The sequence below is a fragment of the Notolepis coatsorum genome (assembly GCF_963971535.1).
Source record: "Notolepis coatsorum genome assembly, chromosome: 7".
Taxonomy (NCBI): domain Eukaryota; kingdom Metazoa; phylum Chordata; class Actinopteri; order Aulopiformes; family Paralepididae; genus Notolepis; species Notolepis coatsorum.
The window spans coordinates 96230565-96249831 of record NC_140171.1 but is presented as its reverse complement, the minus strand read 5'-3'; the positions used below and the strand labels follow the sequence as shown (position 1 = coordinate 96249831).

General features: G+C 44.7%; 1 protein-coding gene across 1 annotated transcript in view; it reads right to left on the bottom strand.

Annotated features, from left to right (window-relative positions):
- Positions 1–11384: 11384 nt before the first annotated feature.
- Positions 11385–19267, bottom strand: part of LOC311231702 (creatine kinase, testis isozyme) — a gene marked incomplete at both ends in the record, with an annotated part of 150908 nt that continues 143025 nt past the window's right edge. Inside the window, one exon of the mRNA XM_084318330.1 lies at positions 11385–11545. Within this exon, the coding sequence (XP_084174456.1) occupies positions 11385–11545 (161 nt within the window). The remainder of the gene's footprint in view (positions 11546–19267) is intronic.

Sequence of the window (19267 nt, the reverse complement as noted above, 5' to 3'; positions counted from 1 at the left end):
CAGACTGGATTCATAAAAGGCCGCCTGATCACGGATAATATAAGACGGTTACTACATGTGTTAGACGCCAGCAAGGATGCCATTCCACCTACAGCTGTATTATCCTTGGATGCGATGAAAGCCTTTGATAGGTTGGAATGGTCTTATTTATGGGCAGTACTCGGAAGGATGGGGTTAGGAAACGGATTCATTAATATGATAAAAGTATTATACAAAGACCCATCGGCCATGATTATAACAGGTAAATTCACCTCCATACTCTTTCCTGTGTCGCGCTCGTCCAGACAGGGTTGCCCTCTTAGTCCCGGACTATTTGCTCTATCCTTAGCGCCTTTAGCACAGTATATAAGACAATCCCAATCCATAGAGCCAATCTCAATTAAGGGCACACAACATCATATTAGTTTATATGCGGACGACGTAATATTGTTCATGCAAAACCCTACCACCTCACTGCCTCATCTTCTCAAGCTGATTGATGATTTTGGCAATTTATCAGGATTTAGGATAAACTGGCCAAAGTCGGCCTTCCTCCCACTTAATGTCTCTGCGAAGGCTACATTCCTTCCAGGAAATATACCAATGGTAGAACACTTTAGATGTCTTGGAGTTGAAATATTCCCTACTATATGCCAAACGGTGAAGTATAATTATACAAGACTCCAAGATAGGATCACAAATGACTTTGACAGGTGGTCAAAACTTAAAAACTCAGTACAGGCCAGAGTATCAATAGTTAAGATGGATGTTTTACCTAGAATCAACTTCTTTAGCTCAATGTTGATTGATTGATTGAAAAGTTTATTAACAGATTGCAGAATGGGTACAGTACAGCTCAATACATACAATTGTTAAGGGGATGCAGACCAGAGAAAGACTTTTGTCTTGTTTACATCAGGGTCCCCCATGTTACCCCCCCCCCCCCCCCCCCTGCTGGTTACTGGAAAAAATGTCACTCCACTGCATATACATTTATTTGGAACAACAAACCTCCATGAATAAAAAGATCCACCGCACAGAGAAACAAAGCCGACGGAGGTTTAGCATTTCCAGACTTCTACCACTATTTTAAAGCGTTCTCTTTAAGACCACCGATCACCTGGTTTGATTCTCAAGCATCTGTATCCTGGAGAACATTAGAAGAAAACATAGTGGCACCACATAGACTGCAGGATATAGTATACACCAAATTATCAATTAAGCAATGCGACTTGAAATTTGGCCCTCTTATTACACATGTGATTCGGATATGGCGTGACACACAGAAAAAATTTACTAACCAACACAAATGGCATAGCCATTCTCCCCTATTCAATAACAATGCACTCATTATTGCACAACGACCCATCAGATATCCCAAATGGGAAAAGCAGGGCATACATACATTGGGAGATATCTTCAACGAACGGGGTTTCTGTAGCTATCATGAAATTCATAACAAATTTAACCTCACCAGCTCCACTTATTATTTCTATATGTAATGGTTGTGACAACGTCACCTCAAACTTCGATGCCCCGAGGGAGATTTGAACCCCGGTCTCCCACGCCGCAGGCAACAACACAGACCGCTATACCAAGAGGTGAATTCACTACTTCGCAACGTGTCTATCTGTCTTTGAGGATGTGAGAGTGAGTTTAACCCATAGCACCGCTACTCACCCCAGCCCTTCTTGACTGCGCTTCACGATACCATCCGTTACACTCACCCTCTCAAACTCACTCCACTCCACCCAAGGCACTTCGATGCCTCGAGTGGGAGTCGAACCCCGGTCTCCCACGCCGCAGGCAGCAACACAGACCGCTATACCAAGAGGTGAATTCACTACTTCGCAACATGTCTATCTGTCTTTGAGGGTGTGAGTGAGTTTAACCCATAGCACCGCTACTCACCCCAGCCCTTCTTGACTGCGCTTCACGATACCATCCGTTACATATATACAGTTATTAGCAACTTTGAAGGCTCATGGAGTCCCATTAAAGATACCACTTGAGCACCACAGATATCACAAATTCTTCTATGAAAGGGAGACATCGAGAGGCTTCGTATCTGACTTTTATCATCACTTACTAACGTCTTCGTATGGAATCCTTCCCCTAGACAGTTTGGAGGAGGGATATACCAGACTTGGAAGTAGATTTTGATTGGCAAGAAGTCTGGGCAAACGTTCGACTAGCGTCACGCAACCCGGATCATCAACAGATTAATCTGAATTATATTCATAGGACTTACCTGACTCCTATAAGATTGAACCGAATGGGGCTTAAACAAGACTCTCTATGCTCCTTGTGTCTAAGGGGTGATATCGGTACATTTATGCATATGTATTGGGAATGCCCCCCTGTTAAGATATTCTGGGAAGAAGTAACCACGCAATTATCAGAATTTTTATTTCTGACCATACCCGTACTGCCTTCTGTATTGTTGTTGAATGATGTTTCTCAGTTAGCAGAGTTTACAAAAGGTCCTTTGCGCTATATATATATTCCTAAAATTGCTGCACATTGTTAAAAATAGCATTGATCTGTTGGTCTGTGTAGTAGCTAATACAGGATTTTGCTGCTTAAACGTATGTATAATGTATATTCATTGACTCACTCGTATACCAAAATTAATTTGAATTGAAAATGTTAGCTTTTCGCATCAAATATTGATATGTGATTAAAATATGATTCATTTCGATAACAATTTTAATATATTTTTTTAATCGAGTCCCACCACTAGTATGCCGTGTGTGTGTAATGCTCACAATGCCTCATTGAGTCAGGACTATAAATGCAAAACATAATGGTAATGAATGATACAAATATTGTCGTATTTATTATCATTATAATTATTTAATTCCAAGGATGTCTGTAGTATCAGCAATCCCCAATGACTTGTCCCAGAGAAAGCTATTGAAAACACGGGCACACACCGGTCTGTCCGACTTACAACGGCCTTTTTGAGTTCGTAATTCCTACAACGAATTTACAATACGAAGCCGTTTGAGAATGCCGAATAAGTACGTAAACCGAGTTACGAAGAGAATGAGGACCATTTGATTGTAAACTTGGAACAGTGAGTAAGCTTGACTAAATCTGTGTCACTCAGAATCACTACCCCAATGCTTCATATTCGGTTGTGTTCTTATCAGAAAAAGCTGATTGAAATAATGATGTTCATGTTGGGGATCAGTTCTTCTCAGACGACGACATCGTATGAACCCCACAGATCTCGTTTACTCTGTGTTGAAACAGGAGCAAGAAGTTTCTGTTATTCCATGATAATTACATTTACATTTAGTAATTTAGCTGACGCTTTTATCCAAAGCGACTTACTGTACAAGTTCTGTAAGAGAAGTCAGCAGGGAGGGTAGAAGAAGAAGTCTTTAATTGTCATGCAGATTATCACACACACACATGTAAGATGGGCGACACATAGGAACACACACACATGCACTGAGTTGCCATGAAATGTCTGCACTTTTCCCATCCCGTTGTCCTTCCCCCCCCTCAAGGGCAGCTGGGAGCAGACATGGGCTTCGGTCCGAGCCGCGCCCGGGGACCAATCCAAGTGCTCCTGTCCGTCTTCGTCAGGGACACGACAGCGTTAGCTATCTGTTCTGCATGTTTTTCCATTTGGAGGGGAAACCCTTGCGAGCACGGGGAGAACATGCAAACTCCACACAGAAAGGCCCTGGAGATATCCCACCTGGGTACATGGCAACGCAGCAACCTGGTCCCCTAGTGGGAATCGAACCCAGGACCTTCTAGCTGTGAGGTGACAGTGTTAACCACTACACCACCATGCCGCCGGTACAACTCTTACAACTGAGTAACAATGTTCATCAAACAGTGCTGAAACGTGGGTGCTGCAGTGTTGAGTGCATAGTAGTAAAGACATATTAGTATAGTAGTGTATAGAAGTGTGTTTTTAGTCAACAGCTACTCAAGGTCAAGTTTATTGGTATGTCCCAAACTGGGCAATTCATGTTACAGCAGATAAATAGGAGCTCCAAAAAAACACAGCAAACATACATAACAAGAAGAACACAGACAGACATGTACAGTACATGGTCGCAGGATCAGATCATAACAGTCAAACAAGCAACCACAACCATTGATGGCACGAATGGAGGTAGGTATAAATGAGAATTTGTATATTGATTTTAGCTGCAGGGGTCTCAAAACGTTGGCCGGAAGGCAATAATTGATACTCCGGATTTAGGATCGCGTTAAGGGCACAATCCCGTTAAGGGAATTCTTCTGTTTAATGCCAAGGTTTCCATACCAACAAATGGCAGCAAAGGAAGTCAAGTCAAGAGTTTTATTTGTCACGGCATACAAGCATACAGTGAAATGTGGGGGGTCATGCCCGCAGCGATTGTGCAATAATACAAGTAATAAGAATAGGAATGAGAATAAGACATTTGTGCAATAATACAAGTAATAAGAATAAGACATAACAGGTATAATGTACATAAAGTTTACAAAAAACATGGTAAGACATGCTAAGGTCCTGCGATAGTGCAATAATGTTAGCTACGGATGAGGCACTGGGTCTTATGTACACTACTATACAATGCTATACTATACAATCTACATTTATACTATGTGTCCTTATGCTAACTTGCTATATCCATCTATTTACTATACAAGAACCACTCCTGTTCTCTTTTATTTATAATATTTTTTTTTAAGTGACCTTTTCATTGTGTAAAGTGACCGTTGAGTGTGAGCGTGTGCAGCATGTGTGTGTGTGTTCATGCTAAAGTGACTGTTGGTGTGTGAGCGTATACAGTGTGTGTGTGTTATATGTGTGCTCATGTGTAATTGTGTGTGGAGAGTTCAGTGTTCAAGACTCTGATGGCCTGGGGGAAGAAGCTGAGCCGGAGTCTCTCAAGTTCAAGTTCTTTAATAGTTGTCATACAGAAGTACAGAATACTTTCATACAAAATGCTTCTTACTGTTACGCTCCAGAGACTGTGCTAGACAAGATAGTATCAAATAACATAATATAGCATGTAATTTAGAAGAAGAAAAATGAGGTCACAGTGTTCGGTATAGACATATGTACAATGTTCTGAGTTACCATATAATATACAATACTATGCAGTGTACTAATGTACAGTACTATCTAGTGCAAAGCAGAAATGGGATGAGGTACAATTTTAGGTACAATTTACAGTAAGGTGTACGAGTTGTAGTGCAATCCTTCATCAATAAATATAAAGTGTGGGGAGTGGGTGCTACAGTGTGTTTGTTTAAAGTGGGTGTGTGCTATAAAGTGTGTGGAGTGGGTGCTACAGTGTGTTTGTTTAAAGTGAGTGTGTGCGTGTGGATGTGTGTGCTATGTGCGTTTGGTGGTTGTTGTTGTGTAGTGTTCATTCATTGTTCGTTTAGCAGCCTGATGGCCTGGGGATAGAAGCTTCTTCTGAGTCTTTCTGTGCTCGCCTTGAGACTCCGGTATCGCTTGCCTGACCGCAGCAGTTCAAAGAGGCAGTTGTTCGGGTGACTGGAGTCTTTAATGATTCTCTTAGCCTTGCCCTTGCAACGCTTGTTGTAAATGTTCTGGAGGGTGGGGAGCCCCCCTCCAATTGTGCGTTCGGCTGAACGTGTCACTCTTTGTAGTCTGCTTCGGTCTTGTGCAGTGCTATTCCCAAACCAGGAGGTGATCTCTGTCCTAGTTGCTGGTGTTTGCAGGCGTTTGCCTGACCGCAGCAGCTTGAACAGGCTGTTGTTGGGGTGGTGAGGGTCTTTCATTATTCTGCAGGCTCTGGATTTGCACCTCTTGTTATATAAGACCTGCAGGGGTGGTAGTGCAATACCCGTAGTACGCTCAGCTGAGCACACCACTCTCTGTAGGGCCTTCTTATCCTGTGCCTTGCTGTTTCCATACCAGGCAGTGATGTTTCCAGTCAAGATGCTCTACAGCTCCGGAGTAGAAGGACAGGAGTATCTTCCCCGATACTCTGAACTTCCTTAACTGTCTCAGGTGGTAGAGGCGCTGCTTCGCCTTCTTTACGACTGAGTCTATGTGTGTTGTCCATGTCAGGTCTTCTGAGATGTGGACCCCCAGGTACTTGAAGCTGCTCACCGTAGCCCCGTTTATCCTCAGTGGTGTGTGTGTCCCCTGCTGTGTTCTCCTAAAAATTCACGATCAGCTCCTTGGTTTTACCAATGTTCAGGAGCAGGCTGTTGTCCTGACACCAGCGTCCCAGTGCATCAACCTCCTCCCGGTAGGCCTTTTCGTCGTTGTCAGAGATCAGCCCCACCACCACTGTCGTCCGCAAACTTCACTATGGAGTTGGAGCTGAACTTGGCCACACAATCATGTGTGTATAGTGAATACAGCAGGGGGCTCAGAACACAGCCCTGGGGGGACCCGATACTCAGGGTGATGGTGTTGGAGGTCTGACCCCCCACCCTGACCGCCTGGGGCCTTTCACTCAGAAAGTCCAGTATCCAGGCGCTCAGAGCGGAGCTCAGACCCAGCTCGATCAGCTTGTCCACCAGTCTGGTGGGGACTATGGTGTTGAACGCTGAGCTGTAGTCAATGAACAACAGTCTCACATAGCCCCCCTTCTGGCAGTCTAGGTGAGAGAGGGTACTGTGTAGTACTTGAGAGACCGCATCGTCAGTGGACCTGTTTGGCCTGTATGCACATTGCAAAGGGTCCATATCACTGGGGAGGAAGGCACAAAAATATAATCCTTAACCAGCCTCTCAAAACATTTTATGACCACATAGGTGAGTGACACCGGTCTGTAGTCATTAAGCCCTGTTGGGGAGGATTTATTTGGTACCGGTATTATAGTGGACACCTTGAAGCAGGCAGGGACACTGGGGCTAGCTGGTTAGCACAGGACTTAAGTATACGTCCTGTTATCCCATCTGGGCCAGCTGCCTTTCTGGTGTTCACCAGCATAAATGCTCTTCTCACACTGCGTTCCATCACTGAGAGAGTGCCCCCCCCCCCCGCGGATGCCCCCCCCCCTCCTCGACGGCCGGTGCGTCAGTGACGTCACTGTTTGCACCTAACCGTGCGTAAAAGGAGTTGAGTTGGTCCGCGAGAGAGGCGTCGGCACTCCCCATTGAGGGGGCGCTGACTTTGTAGTCAGTTATCGTCCGTAGTCCTCGCCATAAACCTCTTGTGTCGTTCTGGACCATTTGTGCCTCTATCTTGTCAGCGTACGTCCTCTTAGCAAGCTTTACAGCCTTGCGCAGAGTATAGACTGTAGCCTTATACTCCTCCATGTTTCCTGACGCTCTGCCCAGGTTATAAGCAGTGGTGCGAACGTTCAGAGCCACTCGGATAGTATTGTCAACCCACGGTTTCTGGTTCGGGAAGACTCGAACCTTCTTCGTGGGTACAATGCTATCCGCTAGTGTTGCTATAAAGCTAACAACAACATTATCAAACTCACTGGAGTTTGCCTGGAGCATTCCCCAGTCGACGTCATCGAGTGTGTCCTGTAGCGTGGCCTCTGATTGGTCGGACCACTTCTTTACCTCACGTGACACGACAGCGTCTCGTGATCTCTGCCTGTAGGCCGGGTAGAGCAAGATGGCGTCATGATCCGATGTGCTTGTTGATCCAGCTAATGGAGGAGCCGGTACTGCCTTGTAACCGGCTCTGAACTGGGTGTAACAATGATCCAGCGTATTTCCTCCCCTGGTGGTGCAAGCGATGTGCTGGAAGAATTTTGGCATCACTTTCTTCAGATTCGCCTGATTGAAAGCGCCGGCTATGATCATGGCTGCGTCTGGATGTTTGATCTGGTGATTGTTTAGATGTCCTTGTAGATCCGCCAGGGCCCTGGCGGTATCCGCTTGTGGTGGAATGTACACCGCCGTCATGATTATGGCGGTGAACTCTCGGGGGAGATGAAACGGGCGACATGGGATGGACAGATGTTCTAGGTCCAGCGAGCATGAACGAGAGAGTATCTTTATCTCCTTGGGGCTAACCCAGCCGTTGTTCGTAAGAAGACAGACACCCCCTCCAATACTCTTACCGGACTCATCTGTACGGTCCACTCGGAAGACGGAGAAGGAATCCGACGGAGAGATACTGTGATCCGGAGTTGTTGGCTTTAGCCATGTCTTCGTGAAACACATGATGTTGCAATCCCTCACATCCCGTTGGAATCGAACCCTTGCACGGAGATCGTCCATCTTATTCTCCAGCGAACGAACATTCGCCAACAGAATTGATGGGATTGCCGGCCGGTAAGCAGAACTTTTTTGCCTTAATCTGATTCCACTTCTCCTTCCCCTGTGCTTTTGTTTTGTCCCGCCACCTTTTCCTTTGTCCTCGTCTTTGTATTTGTCCCGTCTGATCTCCGGTGGCCATTCTTGGCAAAAAGTGTTGTTAGCCTCTTCTATCAGTCCGGAGTTTAAGTCCATGAGTGACTGGCGGTCGTACGACGTCCCTGCCAGTGTTGTTTTTATAAAAAAAAGTATTAAAAATAATCATAACTAAAAGTGTGCACAATCTCTGCGGAGCAAAACCGACGGTGACTGACCGCGGTCGCGCCATCTCTTGGGTTCCAAACGAAACAATAGACTCTATGAAGGCCCAACAAGATCATCAAGGACTTATCCACCTGAAATGTATGTAATGTAATAAAGAACAATAATTTTCTGTACAAATACATATTGCTGATCCTTTTTATGGCCACTTCAAACTTCTAAATACCTATTGATTGATTGATTGAAAACTTTATTAACAGATTGCAGAATGGGTACAGTACAGCTCAATACATACAATTGTTAAGGGGATGCAGACCAGAGATGTACACTGTACATTGGAATATTGACAAAGCCATACTTGGTCATTTACTGTACATTGGAGGGGGTTGGGTTAGGACATTTGCAGGGGCCAGTTTCGAATTGCAGTCTCCCGTAGGTGTTCTTTGAGTGTTTTTGAAAGTGGGTAGTGATTCACATTCCTTTACAGCTTTGGGTAGGGCGTTCCACATTGATGTGGCATAATTGCAAAACGTGTTTAGTCCCTTGTTTTAGCCGAATCTGGGTTTAACATGATTTTTGGAGCTCCCTCTGGTGTTGTGATCGTGGTATTCACTGGCCTTTGGGAAGTATTTTGACATGTACATGGGTACCTTGGTCGTGTAGTGTATCTTGTATCCTAGGTTGTCAAAGTGGGCAGGGGTGAGGTGGGTTCTAGGAGTCAGGTCAAGCAGTAGTCTGACCAGTTTGTTTTGAGATGTTTGTAATTTTGTTTTTAGTGCCTTTGAGGTGCTTTGGTACCATGAGGTGCAAGCATAGTTGTAGTACCCTTGAATGAGTGCTCCTGCCAGAGTCTTCAGGGTATTCTTGTTTACCAGAGAGGAGATCCGGTACAAGAATCGAGTTCGTTGGTTGACTTTTTTTATTACATTGGATGCCATTTTGTCACAGGAAAGATTAGCCTCTAGGATGGAACCCAGGTAGGTAATTTCATCTTTCCTTGTGACAATATTGTCACCCACTGTAACTGAGAAGCCGTCGGTCTTGCTGAGTTTGTTATTTGAACCGAAGAGAATGGACTCTAGACATTAACATTGTCTACATTAAAAAACATGGTCAGATTCTTAATCTGTTTTGTTATAATTTCTTAAGCTTATAATAATGCAAAGAGCTACACCAAAACTAGCAGTTATAATTTGAATAACTAGTCGTACATTTAGTTACACATTTTCTTAGCTTTGTAAACTGCATTCACTCATGTCTCACGTCTTTAATTAAAAGGATTGGATTATGTCTTTGAGAGACATCATGTCTCATTCATAATTGACTTCCTCTAGCATTATAGCTCCCCTCCACACATGAATGTTATTTGTGTAGAATTTGTCACCAGAGAACCAATTTCCCCACATTCTTCCCCTGGAGAGGGAAGCTCTGTACTTCCCTGAAATCTGTGTTGCATGAGTGTCACTAAGATGTCACCTATCGTGGTTCAATATGTGGTAACTTGACACCTCCGGCTTCAGCAGACACTGATATCTTGAGAGAATACAAGCTGCCGTGTAAATGCTCCTAAGCCATTTTCGTCCGTTTATTGAACAGTTTGGTGGGAAACAAAACATGTTTCTACTAATTGTTATTCAATATTTATAAATACATCTGGAGGGTATTTTTAAAAGCTAACATGTTCTGCTTCCAACATCTGAAAAACTACTGGCGCAATTGCTCCTGTACAGAATCGCTTCCCAATTTGTAACAAATCAGATCTTTGAATGGATGAGACAATATAGTTATTTTAAAGCTGTGTTGTTGTTTTTCCCATATCAGTGTGTTGTATATTCACGTCTGATCTGCAGATGGACAATAAATCTGAAAATCTGTTCTTACTACCAATGTACGTTTTTACAGCCACAGAATAGAATTGAAGTACTTTATTGATCCCGAGGGAAATTCAGCACTACAGATAGCACACAATAAACATTTAGGTAGTCTCAAATCACAAATCACGAATAAGAATAAAATACAGTCAGTATACATTCTGAGATATGTACTGTATATACATTGAAAAAACACCACACATACAATTAAAAACCCACATTCACCTGTTGTCTAGTGTCTGTAGTCTAGTAGAAGTAGGTCTATCAACTGAATAATAAAAATATGTCTTGCTATCCCCCCCCCCCCTCTTTTTGTGGTGGGGTAACCCATTTGTTTAGGCTTGGATCACTGAAGAAGAAGAAACCAAGTTTTTTTGGGGGATGTCCGTCCTGGAGGCGTGTAGCTTATTCCCAGCGGAAGAGTGCGTTGCGTGCTTCCGCGTTTTCTCTGATTGGCCATGACGCCCATGTGACCGCGGCAGCGCGAGAGAGCTGCAGCGTGGAAATAGGCTGTCTATTGCCTCGCGCCTAAACTTAACCCTTCTAACCTTAACCAACTCCGAAACAATACCTAACCTTAACCTTAACCATGCCTAACCTTAACCATAACCAACTCCGAAAGAATATTGCCATTCTCTAAGACAAACTCTAACCTTAACCAGCTCCTTAACAGCGCCTAAACTTAACCCTTCTAACCTTAACCAACTCCGAAACAATGCCTAACCTTAACCATAACCAACTCCGAAATAATGCTTAAAGTTAACATGCCTAAACTTAACCGGCGAAAGAATGCATGTAAAAAAAAAAAAAAAAAAAAAAATTTAAGGGAATCGAACTTGTCACCAAGGATCCACAGCACGGCAGCGCTGCCAGTTGAGCTAAGCGTCGAATGAAAAACATCTGGGATTACGGCTACATAATGTCGCAAGCTCTGCCGCTCCGCGGCTCCGCTCTGCGGCTACCGCGCTGCCGCGGGGCATGTCGCAGCCAATCAGGGAAAACGCGGAAGCACTCGGCAGCACTCTTCCGCTGTTAATAAGCTATAGGCGTCCTGGAGCTCTACTTTTGTTTGGGGACGAGGTCATCAATGTCCCCTCTGCTCTCCAGCCTCTTCTCCATGACCACCAGCAGCTTGACGCCATCCACCACCAGCTGCGTCAGCCCCACCTCGTCAAGGCCGATTGTCGGGACGTTGCTCACCTGGTACGTCCCCGGGAAGTCTGGAAATAAAAGTATGGTTGCGTGAGGAGAGTGAAAACATTTACAAACTTCCCACCACAGTTAGGACAGCTGAAACCCGATGTGAGGGAAATGTTATCTATGTCCATCCGTGTTAAATCTCTGTACAGCTTGACTAGTTAATATGATCAACTAGTATACAGCTTTAAGACACTAGGCTAGAAATGGTAACAACAGCTGAGGTACTAAAAAAACTGAGCGCCCTCCAACCTAACAAGGCCACTGGCCATGACAATATCCCCTCCAAATTCCTCAGAGACTCAGCAACCGCCATCACCCCAGTCATCACACACATAATAAACCTCTCCATAAAACAGGGACACGTACCCAAAGACTTCAAAATTGAGAGAGTAACACCCCTGCACGAAAAGGGCAGCAAATTAGACCCAGGCAACTACCGCCCTGTTTCTATCCTTACCTCCATCTCGAAAGTAATGGAAAAATAGTATACGAACAGGTCGAAAAGTACCTTGCGGAAGAAAATCTAATCTACGAATTCCAATCTGGCTTCAGAACATCCCACTCCACTGACACATGCCTTCTCTATTTAAACGACCACATCAAACAAGAGGTGGACGCGGGCAAATACTGCGGCATGGTCATGCTGGACCTACAAAAGGCCTTCGACACTGTCAATCACTCCATTCTGATTGACAAGCTAAAAGCAATTGGTTTTGATAGTCTATCAGTGAGCTGGATGCAATCCTACCTGGAGGGGAGAGAACAGATGGTGGAGGTAAACGGTACCCTATCCCCCCCCCCCTCCCAGTGGAAGCATACTAGGACCGCTACTGTTCCTAATTTATGCAAATGACATGTCGTCAGCTTGTGACTGCAACTTGTTCCTGTTCGCGGACGACTCAGCCCTGCTGGTCTCTGACAAGAACAAGTTACAGGTTGAAAAAACCCTCAGCTCGGAACTAGGCAAAATCTGCATCTGGCTCGCTATCATTACACCTGGGTAAAACAGAGTCCATTCTCTTCGGTTCAAATAACAAACTCAGCAAGACCGACGGCTTCTCAGTTACAGTGGATGACAATATTGTCACAAGGAAAGATGAAATTACATACCTAGGTTCCATCCTAGAGGCAAATCTTTCCTGTGACAAAATGGCATCCAATGTAATAAAAAAAGTCTACCAACGAACTCGATTCTTGTATCGGATATCCTCTCTGGTAAACAAGAATACCCTGAAGACTCTGGCAGGAGCACTCATTCAAGGGTACTACGACTATGCTTGCACCTCGCTCATGGTACCAAAGCACCTCAAAGGCGCTAAAAACTAAATTACAAACATCTCAAAACAAACTGGTCAGACTACTGCTTGACCTGACTCCTAGAACCCACCTCACCCCTGCCCACTTTGACAACCTAGGATGGCTTAGAGTAGACGACAGAGTACAGCAACTTGCAATGGGTCTGGTCTACAAGATGCACTACACGATCAGATCACGCGTCAATCTTTCTTTCACCAATGTACAAACAGAGAATCAAAAGTACTCCTGTAGTCTCGCGAGAGGTGCAGAAATGGGATTTGACGTCAGAGGAGACGCTCCGGTCTGCGTTTCACTGCACAGACTGGAATGTGTTCCGCGACACAGATAACATTAATGTCTACACGGAAACAGTGCTGAACTATGTTTGTACTAGGGTGGAAGAAACAATCCCCACTACCAAAATGAGAGTTTACCCAAATCAAAAACCCTGGGTAGACAAATCCGTCCGTGAAGCTCTGAGAGAGCGCACCAAAGCATACAACGACGGCCTAGTGGCAGGCAACATGAATGACCACAAGGTGGCGCGATACAACGTAAGGAGGACAGTGTCAGAGGCCAAACGGCGCTACAGGGATAAAATTGAACTCCAGTTTGAACAAGCTGACTCTAGAGCTATGTGGCAGGGGCTCAAAACGATGACAGACTACAAAGGCGCCTCCCTCAAACTGAACAGTGACATCTCCTTAGCAAATGACCTCAATACCTTCTATGCGAGGTTTGATGCTGGTAATAACAACACCAGCTCACAAGCCACGGCAATGGGGGGGGGGGGGTCGGCTGCTGATGGAGGCGCAGTGTTCAGGGTAACAGAGCATGAGGTGAGGCGGACCTTTAAAAAAGTGAATATCAGGAAGGCAGCAGGTCCGGACGGCATCCCCGGCCGCGTCCTAAAAGTCTGTGCCGACCAACTGGCCCCAGTATTCACTGACATCTTCAACCTGTCCTTAGAACAGGCTGTCATCCCCACCTGCCTGAAGAAGTCCACTATTATCCCTGTACCCAAAAAATCCAAGCCTGCTTGCCTCAACGACTACCGCCCTGTAGCCCTCACCTCCATAGCCATGAAGTGCTTTGAGAAGCTAGTAAAGGGCTACATCTGCTCCTCCCTCCCCATCAACATGGACCCCCTGCAATTTGCATACCGCCCCAACAGGTCCACGGAGGACGCCATAGCCCATGTGCTGCACACAGCAGCATCACACCTGGACAAGAGGCAGGGGAACTATGTGAGAATGCTATTCATCGACTACAGCTCGGCATTCAATACCATAGTCCCCTCCATACTCATAGCCAAGCTCAGGGACCTGGGCTTGAACTATGACCTCTGCCAGTGGGTCTTGGACTTCCTGACTGGCAGACCCCAGGTGGTGAGAGCAGGCAACTGCACCTCCTCATCCATCACCCTCAACATAGGGGCCCCCCAGGGCTGTGTTCTGAGTCCCCTCCTCTACTCCCTGTACACACACGACTGTGTGGCTCAGCGGAGTAGCAATACAATCATCAAACTTGCTGACGACACAGTGGTGGTGGGCCTGATCTCTGCCAACGACGAGAGGGCCTACCTGGAAGAGGTCAAGGTCCTGGCGGGATGGTGCCAGGAAAACAGCCTCTCCCTGAACGTCAGCAAAACAAAGGAGATGATTGTGGACTTCAGGAGGTCGGGGGTCAAGGACTACAGCCCCCTCAGCATCGACGGGGCACCGGTTGAGAGAGTCAACAGCTTTAAGTACCTCGGAGCCTACATATCCGAGGACTTGACATGGACCACACACATTGACAGTGTTGTGAAGAAAGCACGACAACGCCTCTACTTCCTCAGGCGCCTAAGGAAGTTCCAAGTCAGTCAGAAGATCCTTAAGAACTTCTACTCATGTACAATAGAGAGCATCTTGACCGGCAACATCACCTCCTGGTTTGGGAATAGCACTGCACAAGACCGAAGCAGACTACAAAGAGTGACACGTTCAGCCGAACGCACAATTGGAGGGGGGCTCCCCACCCTCCAGAACATTTACAACAAGCGTTGCAAGGGCAAGGCTAAGAGAATCATTAAAGACTCCAGTCACCCGAACAACTGCCTCTTTGAACTGCTGCGGTCAGGCAAGCGATACCGGAGTCTCAAGGCGAGCACAGAAAGACTCAGAAGAAGCTTCTATCCCCAGGCCATCAGGCTGCTAAACGAACAATGAATGAACACTACACAACAACAACCACCATAGATCCTCCCCTACACAACAACAACCACCAAACGCACATAGCACACACATCCACACGCACACACTCACTTTAAACAAACACACTGTAGCACCCACTCCACACACTTTATAGCACACACCCACTTTAAACAAACACACTGTAGCACCCACTCCCCACACTTTATATTTATTGATGAAGGATTGCACTACAACTCGTACACCTTACTGTAAATTGTACCTAAATTGTACCTCATCCCATTTCTGCTTTGCACTATATAGTACTGTACATTAGTACACTGCATAGTATTGTATATTATATGGTAACTCAGAACATTGTACATATGTCTATACCGAACACTGTGACCTCATTTTCTTCTTCTAAACTACATGCTATACTATGTTATTTGATACTATCTTGTCTAGCACAGTCTCTGGAGCGTAACAGTAAGAAGCATTTTGTATGAAAGTATTCTGTACTTCTGTATGACAACTATTAAAGAAACTTGAAACTTGAGAAACTTGAACTAAGGTACCCATGTACATGTCAAAATACTTCCCAAAGGTCAGTGAATACCACGATCACAACACCAGAGGGAGCTCCACAAATCATGTTAAACCCAGATTCGGCTCAAACAAGGGACTAAACACGTTTCGCAATTATGCCACATCAATGTGGAACGCCCTACCCACAGCTGTAAAGGAATGTGAATCACTACCCACTTTCAAAACCACTCTCAAAGAGCACCTACGAGAGACTGCAATTCGAAACTGGCCCCTGTAAATGTCCTAACGCAACCCCCTCCAATGTACAATTAATGTCCTATTAAACCCAGTAATACACAAGACCCTCTTCTTGGGACCAAGTAAGGTTTAGTCGATAATCCAATGTACAGTTACCCCCCACCCCGCCTACCCATTTTTCTCCAGTTTTAGTGTGAAGCCCTAGAGCCATCTTTGTTTTCATTTTTTCACTAGGGCTTTGGTTTTGTTTTCATTTAGTTCATATCTGGTATCTCATGTACGTAGTCCCTGGCCCCTGACCTCCTAAAGTCCACAATCATCTCTAGTTTAACACTTTGAGCGCCACTCACGGCTAATCTCGGGTTTACGATTGTGACGTTGAAAGCCACGTCACGGCTTTTCTCGGAATAATTTTAATTTTTTTTATTAGCGATCTGAAATCATATTGCATCACCCGAGCCTACCGTTGGAGATCCAGGGGCCGCCGGCGATCAGAAGTGAAAAAAGCGCCCCTATCGTCTCCCAGATGGTAAATCACCCTTTTGGAATGGACTCAATGAAAATGGATGGGGGAAAAAAAATATTCCAGTCCACATTTTCCAGTCCACTGATGCAGCCGGAGTTACCAGAGTTCATTCTGGAGCCTCTGAGCCGCGGCGAGCATGGGTTATACTGTACACACGTTGGATAAATATACTTATCGATTTTTTCCGAATGGTGATCAGGAATTGGAATATACCATTTGGATACCATCTGATGTCAGGTAAGGAATCTATATTATCAGTGTTAGGATAATCGGACTCGTTTTCACGGATATATAAGCGTTTCCCCTATATGTGATATAGCTGTTTTGACTGTAAAAGCCATCAGGAAATAAGAGCAGCGATTATCAGCGCACGGCACAAGCGTGCGTGCGCACACATATACTATCGACCATCTAGCGTTTATTTGAAAACGATTCACAAATGATAACGTTCTGGAATATTCCAGTAAAAGGCGATTATCAGGGAATGTGTTGTTTTTTCTTCGAAACCGAGTGGTTTTCAAAATGCTATAAAAAGGAAATGAAGCAATAAAAACACAATCTGCTTTGCCAATGTTGACTGGAAAATGATTCTTTGATAAGCGATGGGCAGATTAGACACATAGCATAATTTAAAACATAGAGTAGGCGATATTAACGTTACATGGACCGTGGCATCAACGGGGTAAAAAGGAAAACACGGCGTGGCGCTGAAAGTGTTAATGAGGAAGTGCCTAATTTGCATATATAAACATACGATTCTGAAAACTTGCAATACATTTTTTCTTAGTTTTTATGTACATAACAAACTGGGAAAGTTTCATAGTGATATCTATACAAATATTTAGTTTGCCTATATTAGGGGGTACTGTCTCACCTTAACCTCCTGGAGCCAGACAGGGACGGGTATAGAGAGTGCTGTGCTACATAGCTACATGTGCTACATGCTACATACGCTGCACTTGGGACGTTCTTGCGGATGCCGAGTGATATTTCCTGATTGAATTGATTGATTGAACATTTTATTAACAGATTGCAGAATGGGTACAATACAGTACAGCTCAATACACACAATTGTTAAGGGGATGCAGACCAGAGAAAGACTTTCGTCTTGTTTACATCAGGGTCCCCCATTTTCAGTGAATCATAATTCATCATTGAAGCCTACAGCCTTGTAGTACACGCCGTTCAGCGAAGCCATTTTCCCGGGGAGTTGGACGTGTCCAAAGTGCAGACAATAAACAGGAGATGCGCTCAGGTGTTTGGGCACATGATCAATCAAACTTTTCGGTACCGAAAGGGGCTAGACTGAGGCTAGTGACAAAAAAACAAACAAGATATGGATGTGGACAGTCTTATAATCAAATATAACTCGCCCGTGAGGGCGAGTTAAGGCCACTTTTACATAATGTATTTTGCATATCATATTGTATTTTGTATACCATATTATATTTTGCATAGCATATTGTAGGTTGTATATCCTTGTATTGTTGTATACGTCAGGCCTGTTATATCTTAACTAATTGGAGGGTGGCGGGGGGAAGGAGATGAGGGGCAACTAGTACCGGGAGGTGGTCCCCTGTGTTCACGTTGGACCAGTGATGGTTGATTATGTGTGCATCGTTTGGTGATATGCAGTGCCTCTTGTAGAGGGTGTTAGCGTCCCGTGGTTAGTGGTGTGCTCTAAAGCTAGGCAGGCTTAGCCCGAGGTGTAGTGATTTACTTTACTTAATGGAAGCCTTCAGTGGCGGCCGGTGTGACCTACTTTTTGGTGGGCATAGGGGGGGGGGGTCTCCGGCGTTTGGTGACGAACGCAATCTCCGCTACGCCACCTGACCGCCCCTATTTTACATATTGTTAAACGAGCCAAGGCTAGCTATTAAACAAAGACTTACCACCATCACAAGAGTCGAATGGGGCGAGATATTCAGCTTGTCCAGTCCACAACCAGGCGTGTTGTTGACAGAACAAGCCATAATCCACTTCTTTTAAATCCACTCAAAAAGAAACTCCAGTAACGTTTACAGACAACCAGCCTTGTTGTTGTTGCCATAATCCACTTCTTTTAAATCCACTCAAAAAGAAACCGTCGTTAGCTGCATCCAGCTACCAAAAGCAGATCGCAGTCACGTAAGGGCTACAAAATATCCGGACAGGAAGGACCCGGCTGCTTGATTAGATCACTCGAAAACGCGCCCGCCTTCCATCATATTACATCATATTTCAACGCACAGTGCGTTACGCACTGATACGCGAAATATATTTGCTTGACCTATTTAATTGGCTGCGATGTACAGCGATGAAACCAGTGCACGCCCACTGTATGCGCTATGCGTCTCGCCCGGCCTGTCTTTCAGACAGTGACTTCCTGTGAATGAAAACAATTATTTATATTTGATATATTAACGTTATATTGTGCATTGGAAACACAAACATACTTAAAATGAGTAAATATTATTAATTTTAAACATGTTTATTTTATTTCTAGGGCTCTAAAATAAAAAATAAAACATTTTCTTCTTCTCCTGCTCTTTTACCAGGGAGGGCGGCGCCCCAGCGCCCCTAGTGGAGAAACCGCCACTGGAAGCCTTACTTCCCCTGTAGGAATATTAACGTTGGTCTCATGATCTATGCTTTTTATCCAATAAATATTGTAACTGAGGGGTTACAAAACCCGGACTGTATTAAAGATTGTTTAGATTAAACCACTACTAAATATTATTACTTGCCAGACAGTACAGTTAGGTAAATATGGCAGACACTCAGTTGACGGCACGGGGACAAAGAGATCACGTTTACAGTATTTTAATAGCAATATCAATAAACAACTGAATTAGTACGTTGCTCTTTTAATAGTGAAATGATAGTAGAATGTCAGAGTATCAAAGTCAAGGGGAATGAATAATTCCTAGGTTAAGAATACTCGACCGGAGCTCTGCATGGAGTGAGAGAGGCGATACAGGGCA